At 42.5% G+C, this 15082-nt stretch overlaps 1 protein-coding gene across 1 annotated transcript in view; it reads left to right on the top strand.

Annotated features, from left to right (window-relative positions):
* The first annotated feature begins 4268 nt into the window (after nt 1–4268).
* fkbp15b (FKBP prolyl isomerase family member 15b) overlaps nt 4269–15082 on the top strand; it is a 98191-nt gene continuing 87377 nt past the window's right edge. Inside the window, exons 1-2 of the mRNA XM_073052192.1 lie at nt 4269–4400; nt 14742–14851. Of these exons, the coding sequence (XP_072908293.1) occupies nt 4345–4400; nt 14742–14851 (166 nt within the window). The 5' untranslated portion in view covers nt 4269–4344. The remainder of the gene's footprint in view (nt 4401–14741; nt 14852–15082) is intronic.

Consider the following 15082-nt stretch of genomic DNA (forward strand, 5'->3'; position numbering starts at 1 on the left):
GGGGAGGTGTTATGACCTCGGCCCCCTCCTTTGTGAGAATCGCAAGAGCCCTAGTCAAGGGGGGGGGGGGTCAACTGACCCAAGAGAGGGAGAGACGTGCTGAATAGACACAGGAAATGGGAGAGAGAGAGGGAGACGTGCGGAAGATCACGTTCTCCCGAGAAGCAGAATAAAGGCGACATTGACTATTGTCTCATGGAGACCACGTGAAAAGCCCTCGGGCAAAGTGGGCTGTTTGAGAGAGAGATCGCATCACCTGCAACCTGATTGACACCTGCGATCCCGTGAAGAAGTATAAAGGAGGGTCTGAGGGGGGGACAACCCTCAGACGCACCAAGGAGACGCACCAAGGAAACACACGAAGGAGAAACGCTAGAAATCCTGCAACAGCGTTTTAATAGCTACAGCCGGTGGTGGGGTTGTGTGCGTCCTTCCCTTGCCTGGGATTGGCGACTTCACCACGGAAGACGGCCTAGCTACAGGGGAAGGCCACCGATGAGCGTTCATTCCCCAACGAGGCTCCGACAAACTGAACTACTCCAGATCGGGTAAACTCTTAAATCCTTCTCTCTGTCTTTCTAACAAAAGTGCACCAACGCGACCCTTCCGCCGGCAACTAAGTGAAACTGCCGTGATCTAAAAGACTTTTAGATATCCAGCGAACGATATAAAATCTACATTACCCCTAGACAACGATCGAGCTTGTGTTTTGAATGTTTTGTATTAACCATACGTTTGTGCCCCTTTTTGAATAAAACGTTTGAAAATAGTAGCATCCGACTCAGCTGATCCCGCTATCTTTGCTGGTAAGTTACCTGGTTACGAGGTTACGTAACATACCCTTATCCCATCATGCCCTAAACAATTCAGAATCTATCAACCAGTCTTAAATATACATAAAGACTGCCTCCATAGCTGCCTATGGCAAAGAATTCCAGATTCACCGCCCTCTGGCTAAAGAAATTCCTCCTCATCTCTAAGAGGATGCCCCTCTATTCTGAAGTGTTTCCTCTGGTCTTAGACTCCCCCATCATAGGAAACATCCTCTCCACATGCACTGTATCAAGTCCTTTCACCATATGATAGGTTTCAATGAGGTAACCCGACCTTCTTCTGAATTCTGGCTTGGGGCCATCAAATGCTATTCATATGACAAGCCATTCAATCATGGAATCATTTTCATGAACCTTCTTTCGAAGATAAAGGCCCCAAAACTGCTCACAATACTCCAAGTGAGGCCTCACCAGTGCTTCATAAAGTCTCAACATTACATCTTTGTCCTCCTGAAATGAATACTAATATTGGATTTGCCTTCCTCACCACAGATTCAACCTGCAAATTAACCTTCAGGGAATCCTGCACAAGCACTCTCAAGGTCCTTTGTGCCTTAGATTTTTGTATTTCTTCTTGATTTAGAAAACACTCAATCCTTTAATTTCTTTGATCGTACTGCATAACCATACACTTCCTGACACTGTATTTCATCTGCCATTTCTTTGCCCATTCTCCCAATCTGTCTACATCCTTCTGTAGCCTTTCTACTTCCTTAAACCTACCTGCTCCTCCATCTATCTTCATATTGTCTCCAAACTTTGCAAAAAAGCCTTTAATTCTATCATACATATTATTGACATATAACATAAAAATTGGTCCCAACACAGACCTTTGTGGAACACCACTGGTCACTGGCAGCCAACCAGAAAAGGCTCCCTTTATTCCCACTCTTTGCCTCCTGCCAATTAGTCACTGCATTATCTATGCTAAGGTCCTTCCTATAATACCAAGGGCTCTTAGCTTGATAAGCAGCCTCATGTGTGGCACCTTGTCAAAGGCCTTCTGAAAATCCAAGTGTACAACATCAACCAATTCTCCTTTGTTTATCCTGCTTGTTACTTCTTCAAAAAAATCCAACAGATTTGAGAGGCAAGATTTTCCCTTGAAGAAACCATTCTGACTACGACTGATTTTATCATGTACTTCCAAGTACCCAGGGACCTCATCCTTAATATTCGATTCCAACAGCTTCCCAACCACTGAGGTCAAACTAACTGAGGTCCTATAGTTTCCTTTCTTCTGCCTCTCTCCCTTCTTGAAGAGTGGAGTGACATTTGTAATTTTCCAGTCTTCCGGAACCAATCCAGGATCTAGTGATTTTGAAGGATCATTACTAATGTCTGCACAATCTCTTCAGTCACCTCTTTCAGAACTCTAGTGTGTACACCATCTGGTCCAGGTGATTTATCTACCTTCAGACCTTTCAGTTTCCCAAGAACCTTCTCTCTAGTAATGGCAACTTCACACACTTCATGACCCCTGAAACCTGGAACTTCCACCATACTGTTTGTGCCTTCCACAGTGAAGATTAAAGCAAAATGCTTATTCAATTCACCCACCATTTCCATGTCCACTACCTCTCCAGCATTATTTTCCAGCGGTCCAATATACACTCTCACCCCTTTTACACTTCATGTATCTAAAGAATCTTTTGGTATCCTCTTTATTATTATTGGCTAGCTTACTTTCGTATTCGATCTTTACCTCCTTAATGGCTTTTTTAGTTCCTTTCTGTTGGTTTTTAAAAGCTTCCCAATCCTCTAACTTCCCACTAATTTTTGCTCTATTATATGCCCTCTCTTTGGCTTTTATATTGGCTTTGACTTCTCTTGTTAGCCATGGTTGTGTCATCTTTCCTTTAGAATACGTCTTCCTCTTTGGGATGTAAATATCCTGTGCCTTCTGAATTGCTTCCAGAAATTCCAGTCATTGCTGCTCTGCCATCATCCCTGCCTGTGTTCTTTTCCAATCACTCATGTTATTGCTCGCTCATGTCTTCTGTCACAGAGGCTCCATGTTCACCACCTTTAAGTGAAGAGAGTCGCCTTCATTTCAGTCTAAATATTACATCTTGTATTCTAAGGCTGGGACAAACCAGGGAAAATATACTTACTGCATCATGCTTGTTGAGCCTTGCTGGAATTTAGTACATTTCAATTAACCTGCACACTAGTGATTACAGACCTTGTTGATCCTGACTTTCCTGTACCAAGATTGCCATAGCAGGAATTGGTCTGCTGAAATAGAAACCTAAATTTCTGTCAATTCTGCTTCCACTAACCACACTGCAGTTCCCAGCTTTTTCTCTCCTATCATTTTGCACAATTGCCAGTCTTATCAGACATCACATATAATTCTTGTTGTGGAAGCTTGTGACGAAGGTGGATTATCAGTATGGCTTAATTGATGGAGAACAAAAGTTCACCATTGGGAATATTTGTGTTATAAAGGTCCAATTAGAAAGGGAGGACAGGAGGATGAACACATGGCCCTGCTGGAGGACTTTGTTAAATGGTGCAAACTGAATCATCTGCAGCTCAACATCAGTAGGACAAAGGAGATGGTGATGAACTGCACTGTTCCCTGTTACTATTGATGATGAGGATGTGGATGTGGTGAGTACTTAGGGGTGCACCTGAATGACAGGCTTGAGTGGAGCACCAAAACAGAGGCTGTGTACAAGAAGGGCCAGAGTCGCCTCTACTTCCTGAGGAGACTGAGGCCCTTTGGAGTATGCAGACCTCTCCTTCACATGTTCTACCAGTCTGTTGTTGCCAGTCCAATATTCTATGTGATGGTGTGATGGGGCAATGGCACCAACATGGCTGATGCCAGCAAGCTCAATAAACTGATTAGAAAGGCTGGCTCTATTATAGGAGTCAAACTGGACACACTGGAGGCTGTGGTAGGATGAAGGACCCTACAGAAAATCCAAGCAATTCTGGACAATGTTTCTCGCCCTCTGTATGCCACCTTGGCTGAACAGAAGAGCACTTTAAGACAACTGCGCTGCTCCAAAGCGCGCTGTTGCGATGACCCCTCCCCCCGGTTAGACTGTTTGGAGTAACTTATTTTTCATTCCTTCTACTTTTCTTTTAATATCTGTATCTGTGCACCTGTAATGCTACTGCGACACTGTAGTTTCCTTTGGCATCGATAAAGTATCGATCCATCTATCAATTATTTGTTCTGTTATAACCCAGAAATCCCAACAATTTAGCAGATGTTTGCTGAGTTCCGTTCGCCCTATTGAGTTTCTAGCACACTCCCTCCCCTCTCATCCGAACCCAGTTCCGCCGCTCATTGTATAATTCACCATATAATTTATTACCCCGCCACTTCTCTGCCCGGCCACATGCCCCCTGCGCCAGTACTGCACACGCGCATATGGGGGGAAATTATTTTGCGGCAGTTTGGTGCGACAGTCGTTTCGAGTTTATGGCAGCAGGTGATGTGTCAGCTGACGCTGCTGGCGGCGTGCTGGAGTGAGCGGCGGAGGCGGTGGTTGTCATGTCCTTGTTCGCGGCCGACGATGACGACATGGATTTTCTGTCACCGAGTGGCGGGTGAGTGAGTCGGCGGCGGTGGTGGTCTCCTGGTTTGATCGCTAGCCGAGGTCGTGAGAGCGAGGGGATCCGCTGGCTTCTATACCGGCGCCTCCCCCTTCCGGTCGTGCCGCCGTGGGCCAAGGTAGGACTAACCCAACGGACAGCCAGCTGGAAGAGGAGGTAGACGAGGTGTCCTCCTTGGTTTGACTGTATTCTGGAACTTCAGGCTGATGTGACTTGTTCCTTGGCTGTATGTTTCCAACAGGTTGGAGTTGCAGGCTTCCTGTTTAGGTAAACTCGTACTTAGACCTACTTCCCCTCCGAAACCTTTGCTGGAACAAAATTAAGTACAGTCCACTTTTTTTTGTGTTTTTTTTAATTTGCGCGTGAAAGCCAGCAGTTCAGTGTATGAGAGAACGTGTTGACGAGCTGTCAGATTACTCTGCTGGAAGTTTTGTTAAAGGACTTTGATCCAGATACAGTAGAGGTATGTGCTATAATGATGTATGATTTGCAGGACTGCTTCAAGTTCTATGCTTCTCCGTATCCCTATACTCTTCACTTCTCTGGCATTGTATAGTTTACCAAGGGTTGATGGCATTTCTTTTAGGTACACCGTTTAACTTCCTCTTATTGTAATCCATGATTTCTTCCCATTTGTAAGGTCATAAGGAGAAGTGTTTGCTAATTATGCAACGTTCATGACTTTCTCATTCATGAGAACCCTATTCATGACTTTCTCAACAAATCAAGTAGCGCATGTAGCAGGACCTGGACAATGTTCAGACATGGTCAAGTGATGTCTATGCCTAAAAAAAAATGTAATTGATGAATCTGTCCAAAAGAGGGATTCAAACCACTTTCTCTTGCCATTGCTGTCACTACTGTCCATATTTTGGGGTCACCAATGACCACAAATTCAGCAGGACCGGCCACACAAATGGCATGACTACAAGAGCAGGTCAGACTGGGTATCCTGCAATGCGCGAGGACTCTGTCATCTGAAAGCCTTTCTTACCACCTGCAGTACACGAGTCAGGAGCCTGATGGAATGCAGCTCTAGCAACTCTTTGGAAGCTTCAAACTATCTGGGACACAGCAAACTGTTTGATTGGGATCCCATCAACCTCCGTGTGCTACCGGTGTATAGTGGTGCTTTGTTCTTGACTTTGGAATACAGCTAGCTGCATGTCACACACTGATCTCAAGTGGAAAGATGCTCATAAAAGTTTCCTTCATCACCATGTCTGACTCTTGGAACTCTGGCCAAGAAAACTGTTGGAGTACTTTACCGGATGGATGGAAATTTGCTTCCTGTCATCTTCTCCAGAGCAAACGGGCAATAAGTGTTTGCTCTGCTGATGCAACTCAGATCCAAAAAAAAGAAATAAAACACTCTCCCTCCATTACTCACTTGGGCCATTGGCTCCCAATGGAGCATAGGCCTTTGATGACCTCCAGACTCCATTGTCCTCTGAAGTCAATTCTATGGGTGGAGTGCATCATTGCCTCTATAATCCACTGTACAGGGGGTTGGCCGACTCAGCTTCAGCAAAGCCTTGTGGCTGGCCTTACTTGTTTCCATCCCTCACAACGGGGATGTAGAGTTGGACTTTGAAAGGTTCTTCCTTCTTTATTTGCCTTAATATTTCATACTGAGTTAGTGTTTGAATTTTGAAGCACTTAGGATCATTTAATGTTAATCATGTTGTATAAGTGTAACTGGACAGAAGTCTGTCACAGAGTTTCACAGATGACACTCAATTGGTTACATTGCGGATGTTTAACATTTTCTGAGGTATCAAAGCATGGTTTTTTTTACAATAAATGACAACTGTATTGAGGTATTGTGTAATATTGGTATTTCTTCACCATTTGAAAAGATAATGTAGAAAGTATTTGTAAATAGAACTACAACAAACTATCCAACCTGTAACAGACTGCAGGAAGTTGGTGGGCAAAGCAACTATGACTCCGAAGTGTTTGGGCTTGGAAACCTGTGCATTTCTTTCTGAGGGTAATTTGAGTCAAAGTATCTCAGTTAATATCCCTGCTAATAAACCCTTCTGCACCACAATATCGTACCACCATTATTACCTACCTTAATTGAACTGTTCAAGGAAAGGTGACTTTAAAATCTGAGCTCTAACATAATTGATAGCGATTTAAAATTACCGGTATACAGCCATTGTCTGAAAGACATTTACGATGTAGACATATTGAGGAGGAAATGGAACTAAAATGCAGAAAAAGAGCTATAAAAAAAACAGGGAAGCTTCTAAAGGAGAAGAGTTAAATAACTAAATTTTATCATGTATTTTTTCCTCCTCCTGTCTGTTTAGGGTACTCTATTAGCAGCAATATCTTCCTTCCACTAAGTGCCATTCCAAATGCCCTGTGTAACATAAGAGACCTAGAAATATAGAAAACTTACAGCACATGCAGGCTTTTCAGCCCACAAAGCTGTGCCAAACATGGCCTTACTATAGAAAATACCTAGGGTTACCCATAGCCCTCTGTTTTTCTGAGCTCCAACTATACAATTCCAGTACAGGAATCTCTTAAAAGACCCTATCATATCCGCCTCCACCACTGTCGCCGGCAGCCCATTCCATGCACTTACCACTCTCTGCGTTTTTAAAACAAAACTTACCCCGACATCTCCTCTGTACCTACTTCCAAGCACCTCAAAACTATGCCCTCTCGTGCTAGCCATTTCAGCCCAGGGAAAAAGCCTCTGACTATCCACACGATCAATGCCTCTCATCATCTTATACACTTCTATCAGGTCACCTCTCATCCTCCGTCACTTCGAGGAAAAAAAGGCCAAGTTCACTCAACCTATTCTCATAAGACATGCTCCCAAATCCAGGCAACATTCTTGTAAATCTGCTCTGCACACTTTCTATGGTTTTCACATCCTTCCTGTACTGAGGTGACCAGAACTGAGCACAGTACTCCAAGTGGGGTCTAACCAGGGTCCTATATAACTGAAACATTACCTCTCAGCTCCTAAACTCAATCCCACGATTGATGAAGGCTAATACACCGTATGCTTTCTTAACCATAGTCAACCTGTGCAGCTGCTTTGAGTGTCCTATGTACTCAGACCCCAAGATCCCTCTGATCCTCCACACTTCCAAGAGTCTTACCATTAATACTATATTCTGCCATCAAATTTGACATACCAAAATGAATCACCTCACATTTATCTGGGTTGAACTCCCATCTGCCACTTCTCAGCCCAGTTTTGCATCCTATCAATGTCCTGCTGTAACCTCTGACAGCCCTCCACACTATCCACAACACCTCCAACCTTTGTGACATCAGCAAACTTACTAACCCATCCCTCTACTTCCTCATCCAGGTCATTTATAAAAATCACAAAGAATAGGGTTCCAAGAACATATCCCTGAGGCACACCACTGGTCACCGACCTCCATGCAGAATATGATTCGTCTACAACCACTCTTTGCCTTCTGTGGGCAAGCCAGTTCTGGATCCACAAAGCAATGTCTCCTTGGATCCCATGTCTCCTTGCTTTCTCAATAAGCCTTGCATGGGGTACCTTGTCAAATGCCTTGCTGAAATCCATATACATTACATCTACTGCTCTACCTTCATTAATGTGTTTAGTCACATCCTCAAAAAATTCAATTAAGCTCATAAGGGATGACCTGCCTTTGACAAAGCCATGCTGACTATTCCTTATCATATTATGCCTCTCCAAATGTTCATAAATCTTGCCCCTCAGGATCTTCTCCATCAACTTACCAACCACTGAAGTAAGACTAGGGGTCTATAATTTCCTGGGCTAACTCTACTCCTTGAATAATGGAACAACATCTGCAACCCTCCAATCCTCCAGAACCCCTCTCGTCCCCATTGATGATGCAAAAATCATCACCAGAGGCTCAGCAATCTCCTTCCTCGCCTCTCACAGTAGCCTGAGGTACATCTCGTCCAGTCTCGGTGGCTTATCCACCTTGATGCTTTCCAAAAGCTCCAGCACATCCTCTTTCGTAATATCTGTATGCTCAAGCTTTTCAATCCACTTTAAGTCTTACTTACAATCTCCAAGATCCTTTTCCATAGTGAATACTGAAACATAGTATTCATTAAGTACCTCTGCTATCTCCTCCGGTTCCGTACACACTTCTCCACTGTCACACTTAATGGGTCCTATTCTCTCATGTCCTATCCTCTTGCTCTTCACATACTTGTAGAATGCCTTGGGATTTTCCTTAATCCTGTCCACCAAGGCCTTCTCATGGTCCCTTCTGTCTCTCCTAATTTCTTAAGCTCCTTCCAGCTAGCCTTATAATCTTCTAGATCGCTATCATTACCTACTTTTTTGAACCTTTCATAAGCTCTTCTTTTCTTCTTGACTAGATTTACAACAGCCTTTGTACACCACGGTTCCTGTACACTACCATCCTTACAGACAGACAGACATACTTTATTGATCCAGAGGGAAATTGGGTTTCGTTACAGCCGCACTAACCAAGAATAGTGAAGAAATATTGCAATATAAAACCATAAGTAATTAAATAATAATAAGTTAATCATGTCAAGTGGAAAAAATAAGTCCAGGACCCGCCTATTGGCTCAGGGTGTCTGACACTCTGAGGGAGGAGTTGTAAAGTTTGATGGCCACAGGTAGGAATGACTTCCTATGACGCTCAGTGTTACATCTCGGTGGAATGAGTCTCTGGCTGAATGTACTCCTGTGCCTAACCGGTATATTATGGAGTGGATGGGAGTCGTTGTCCAAGATGGCATGCAACTTGGACAGCATCCTCTTTTCAGACACCACCGTCAGAGAGTCTCATCTACCTTGTCTCATTGGAACGTACCTGTGCAGAACTCCACGCAAATATCCCCTGAACGTTTACCACGTTTCTTCTGTACATTTCCCTGAGAACACCTGTTTCCAATTTATGTTTCCAAGTTCCTTTCATGACAACTTCATATTTCCCCTTACTCCAATTAAATGCTTTCCTAACTTGTCTGTTCCTATCCCTCTCCAATGCTTTTCAGCATGGATCCACCCAAAGGGGGAAAGAGTGTCATGGAATTTACCTCCACTGTAAAATTTAAAAATCCTCTTTCTGGAGGCATCTTAGACGATATCTGTTGATAGAAAAGAAAATGATACATCCTTCAGGATAATGTGCTATTAGGGGATATAAAAGTGAGGGTGAAAGTTTTAATCCAGGCGTGCTGATTAGGTGGATTACTTTTGCTTTACTATGGTGAAGGCAGTAAGTCCTGATGATAAATTGAAAACCTGAATAAAGTTTGAACAAACATTGAAGTTGTACCTGATTTGTTTCAGGCTCAGATGAATTTGTATCTGAGTTGATGTTTCTGGTGAAAGCTGACAGGGATTGCATATATCTTTATTAGTGAGCTGGATAAGGTTATAGGATGATTGCCCAGCAGACTTGTATAACGTACATACTTTCTGTTACACTCTTTGTGCTTAGGGCAGCACTGAAGGTCCTCCATTTCTGTCAGTGTTCAGGGCTTCCTTCATCATGTTAGTAGCTTCATCTCGGTTTTCACTGTCAGTCATGCAGGTTCTGGGTGGAGATTCAGGAATACCATCACACTCAGATGTTGAAGGATTCTTCATTGATGTTTCCATAACTTTTTTTTAAAATGTTGGCGTACCGGTGGATCACTCTTAGTCTGGCCTTTATCTTTTGACCTGTTTGGCATTGGTGATCCTACCCAGAGCCAAAGCATAAAGCCTTGAATACAGACAAGTCATTGAGGCACACATGCCGCCAAACCATGACAAGATTGTGGTTCTCTTGGAGGTATATAGCATATGAAGAAGATTAAATGGAAAGACAGTGGCATCGATGGATAAACTTAGTTTATAATTGAATAAATACAAGTAACAGTTTTTCTTTATTAATTTTCTCAGCTTTGTAGTATGCTTTTGCTAATTTCCGTGACTGAAAGTTTAATTTGCTGCTTATTGCTAATTTCAGTTAAGTTCCCTCCAATTGCAATAGATTCCCTCCAATTGCAATAGAACAGACCGGTTAAGAGACAAAGGTCCTCATTAGCATTATGCTCTTGTAAAGGAACTCACCAGCAATGAGATCTTATTAATTTGTTCATTTATCTTGCCACAAAAGAAGAAAAAAAAAGAAATAGGCTGTATGTGAAGAGCGAAATCAGATGGGGCATTGAGTACAGGAATTGGGATGTTGTAACTGTACAAACTGTTGATGAGACCATACTTGAAGTATTTTATAGTTCTGGTTGTCCAAGTATAGGAAAGTTGTCATTAAACTGGAAAGGGGGCAGAGAAGATTCATGAGGATATTACCAGGTCTGATGGTTTTGTGTTAGAAGAGGATGAATAGCCATTTTCCACCTTCAAACACAGGAAGTTAGTGAGGGAGTTGACCTTGTAGAAATGTACGTAAAATCATGAACGGTATTGATAAGGTTAATGGTCACAATCTTTTTCCCAGGAAATGAAAGAATTAACATTTTCAGAGTGTTTGATGGCTCTGGGTCTGTACTTGCTGGAGTTTAGAAGAATAAGGAAGGATCTCATTGAAATCTATCAAATACTGAAAGGTCTAGACCGAGTGGAAGTGCAGAGGATGTTTCCTATAGTGGGGGAGTCTAGGATAAGAATGCACAGCCTCAGAAAAGAGGAACATCCATTTAAGACAGTGATGAGGAGGTATTTCTTTTGCCGGAGGGTGGTGAGTCTGTGGCATTCATTGCCATAGGCAACTGTGGAGTCCAAGGCATTGGGTGTATTTAAAGCAGGAGTTGATAAATTCTTGATCAGTCAGGACATCAAAGGGTACAAGGAGAAGGCAGGAGAATGGGATTAAGAGGGATAATAAATCGACCATGGTGGAATTGTGTTGCAGACTTAATAGTTCAAATGGTCTAACTCTGCTTCTATGTAAACATAAAATACTCTGCAGATGCTGGGGTCAAAGCAACACGCTGGAGGAACGCAGCAGGTCGGGCAGCATCCGTGGAAATGAGCGGTCAATGTTTCGGGCTGAGACCTTTTGTCAGGACTGAAGAGGGAGGGGGCAAGGGCCCTATAAAGAAGGTGGGGGGAGGATGGGAAGGAGAAGGCTGGTGGTGCCAGGTGAAAAACCAATCAGAGGAAAGATGAAGGAGTGAGGGAGGGGATAGGCAGGAAAGGTGAAGAAGGAATGTAAGGGGAAAGTACTATGTGTAGTAGAAGGAGGCAGAACCATGAGGGAGGTGATAGGCAGCTGGAGGAGGAGGCAGAGTGAAACTGGGATGGGGGAAGAAAGGGAGAGGGAATTACCGTAAATTGGAGAATTCAATGTTCATGCCAAGGGGCTGGAGACTACGCAGACGGTATTTGAGGTGTTGCTCCTCCAATTTGAGTTTGCTTCTATGTCTTAGGGTGTTATGGTCTTTTGGATGGAAAACTCATTAAAATGAAAATATTGATTTATATTTTTAATAATTTCCACTAAAATGTTTTAATTTAGTCCTTTGTTTCTTCAAGTATCTGGCTGAATTTTAGTAGTATTTTTCAGAACTTGGATGTATTCCCAGGGATATGGAGAGAATAAAAAGAAAAATAGGGTTAGTAAATGTTTAATTGTCAGCGTGGATACAGTGGACTGAAGAGCCTGTTTCCATGCTTGATGACTTTCTGAAATGATATGCAGGACTGAAACTGCTAATTATTTGAAATAGTGCAATTTGATATTGGGTTCTGAAGGCTGTAGTTTACTGTAAGATTAGATGGTCAAGCTTCAGTGGGCCTTTGTTGGAATAATGCAGGAAGCTAAAGCCAGAGTGGAATGGAAAATCAAAAAATCAAAATGTTGCATGTGTTAAAAGGTGGAGGTTGAAGATTGTCAGGTTTCTGTAACCGTGGTCTGCCCTGGAGTATGTCATGCCTGCAATTACGGTTACTTTTGACATGCTTTCATCTGTGCACAAGTCCAGATAGAAATGTGAGGGCAAAAAGTGAACGAGTTTGAAAACTCCAATGTCACTACACGAGGATTGTGTTAAATTATTTTATTACTATTGAGATCTCATAAATTAACTGGTGTGCACACATCAAATTAGGGCAACATGGTAGTGTAGTGATTAGCACAATGCTTTACAGTACCAGTGACAAAGGTTCAATTTCCACTGTTGCCTGCAAGTTATTTATACATTCTCCTCATGACTGTGTAGGTTTCCTCCGGGTGCTGCAATTTCCTCCCACAGTCCAAAGACCTACCAGTTGGTAGGTTAATTGGTCATTGTAAATTGTCCCATGATTAGGCTAGGACTAAATTGAGGATAGCGGGGCGGTGCAGCTCAAAGACCGGAGGGGCCTGTTCTGCACTGTATCTCAATAAATAAACTACTTTTCACAGGCATTGCTAATTCCATGGCTAAGGATTGATATTTGTTCATCTCCAGATGCCTTGTGGTTGGCCATCTGTGATTCATATTGCAGAAGTTCATCTGTCCTTTGGGTTGGAAGTTTCCAGACTTTGGCCCAGTGATGAAGCAACGATGATGTCAATCATTTTTTTAAAACTTAAAGGAGGCCTTGATATTTGCTTGATCTGTCAGTGTCCTTCCACAGGCTGGTTACATGGGATTAGGGTCACAATGTTGGTTTGAAGAAAATGAAATCTCAGAAACTTTTAAACTTTATTTTCCATTGGTAGTTGGTGATTCTGATTGTCATTCTGGTGGTTGTCAAATTAGTAAAGGAGTAAAGTATTTTCTAGTAAAAGAGTGAATGAAAGCGTATGAATCCTAATGTGTTTAAAAGTGCCTGACCTAGTGCGGAACAAACTCTTAACTCTATTAGGAAACATCTTGTGCTTTCAATTAGCTTGCCGGCAGACAGCCATGTACGAGTCCTAGCTTGATTGAGTCTTGCATTTCTGTGTTGTTTGCTTTGCAATGAGGCTGTTGCATTTTGCGTGACCTTGTGATATTTTGTCTCGATGATCTGTGGCTCTGCACTGATATTCGTCAGGCCATGTCTGAGATGTTGGGACGTTGGGACAGTGAGTACATGTGGAATGAAACCCAAGGGTTAGTGCTGAACTTCCTCCCCCTACCATGGTGCTGCATGTATGTAGAAACTTAAATGTAGATCATACTGCTACATGGGATCGAGGATTAGCTCGAGGGAAAGCCCTGCCTGTTAGCCTTGTAGCATAACGCCTCACAGTCTTAGTGGTTGAGAATAGTTTCTGAGCCATCTGTCAGTGCCACACTCGTCTTCAGCTATATCCTGTGACTAACTGGTAATATTATTTGAGAGATGATCCCTAAAGTGGGTAAACATAATACAGTAGATAGATACAGCTGACAGTGAGAGGGATATACCATTCTGGCTTAATGTGCTGTTTCATTTTGTAATTTTTATATCATTAAACTATCACCACAGTTGTGTAGTGGTTAGCACAGCGCTTTAAAGTACAAGTGACCCGGGGTTCAATTCCTGCTTTAAGAAGTTTGTACATTTTCCGTGTGATCATGTGGGTTTCCTCCAGATGCTGCGGTTTCCTCCCACAGTCCAAAGACGTACCAGTCATCCATTGTAAATTATTCTGTGTTTAAATTAGGAGTTTAATGGGCAGCATGAGTCAAGGGGCCAGAGCATCCTATTCTGCGCCGTATATTTATCAATCAATCAACAAGTAGATCAGTCACTGAGGTTAGTGGTTCCTATCATGTGTTGGGATAGAGTTTTCAAATCTTTTATGTATTTTGTTTCACAAATCATGCTTTTTGCATTTATACTATAATTTCTCATCAATACAATGTGATTAGTGGAGTTGAAATATCTCACAGTTTAGAAGAATAAGGAAGGATCTCATTGAAATCTATCAAATACTGAAAGGTCTAGACCGAGTGGAAGTGCAGAGGATGTTTCCTATAGTGGGGGAGTCTAGGACGAGAATGCACAGCCTCAGAAAAGAGGAACATCCATTTAAAACAGTGATGAGGAGGTATTTCTTTTGCTGGAGGGTGGTGAGTCTGTGGCATTCACATTCACATATTTGCTGAATGGACAAGTTGATTACTTGGAGAAATTGACAATCACTTTTCCTCAAGTGGATATACTGAAGTGGCCTTTTTTTATTTTGCTTCAGTTGTCTGTTCATGTTCATGCTGTTACCAAGAAATGTGTATTTCACGTCTATTTTGAAACTTGTCTGATTTAAGTTGACTAGATTTGTACTTCAGAAAGCATAGACTACTCATGAGGGAGTCGTAATGCAGACATCAGTTAATTTTTTTCCTTTTTCCAGGTGGAGTGGCCTCCTTTTAGATGCTTTGCTAAATTTGTATTCTTTCTCCCTGCAGGGCCAAATTGGCCTCTCTCTTTGGCATGGATCAAGCTACCACAGGTCAAGGAAATGACTCCTTCCAGTACACAGCCCCCAAGCAGCCGAAGAAAGGGGCACAAGCTCCAGGTAGCAAAATTGGATTAGAGAAGTGTAAGATTTTAAATTTTATTTGTAATACAAATGAATATGGTAAGACACATTTTCAGAATTTAAAATAATTTTGACAGCTATGTAACAGGTGCATTAAACAAGTCAGAGTGCGCAGTCTATTCATGCTCAACCATAACAGAGCAAGCTGGCTGTTGTATATCTGTGCATCTTCTGTGACTGATGCTTATTGAATCAGTTTTTCTGTCA

The sequence above is a fragment of the Hemitrygon akajei genome, chromosome 7 (assembly GCF_048418815.1).
Source record: "Hemitrygon akajei chromosome 7, sHemAka1.3, whole genome shotgun sequence".
Classification (NCBI taxonomy): domain Eukaryota; kingdom Metazoa; phylum Chordata; class Chondrichthyes; order Myliobatiformes; family Dasyatidae; genus Hemitrygon; species Hemitrygon akajei.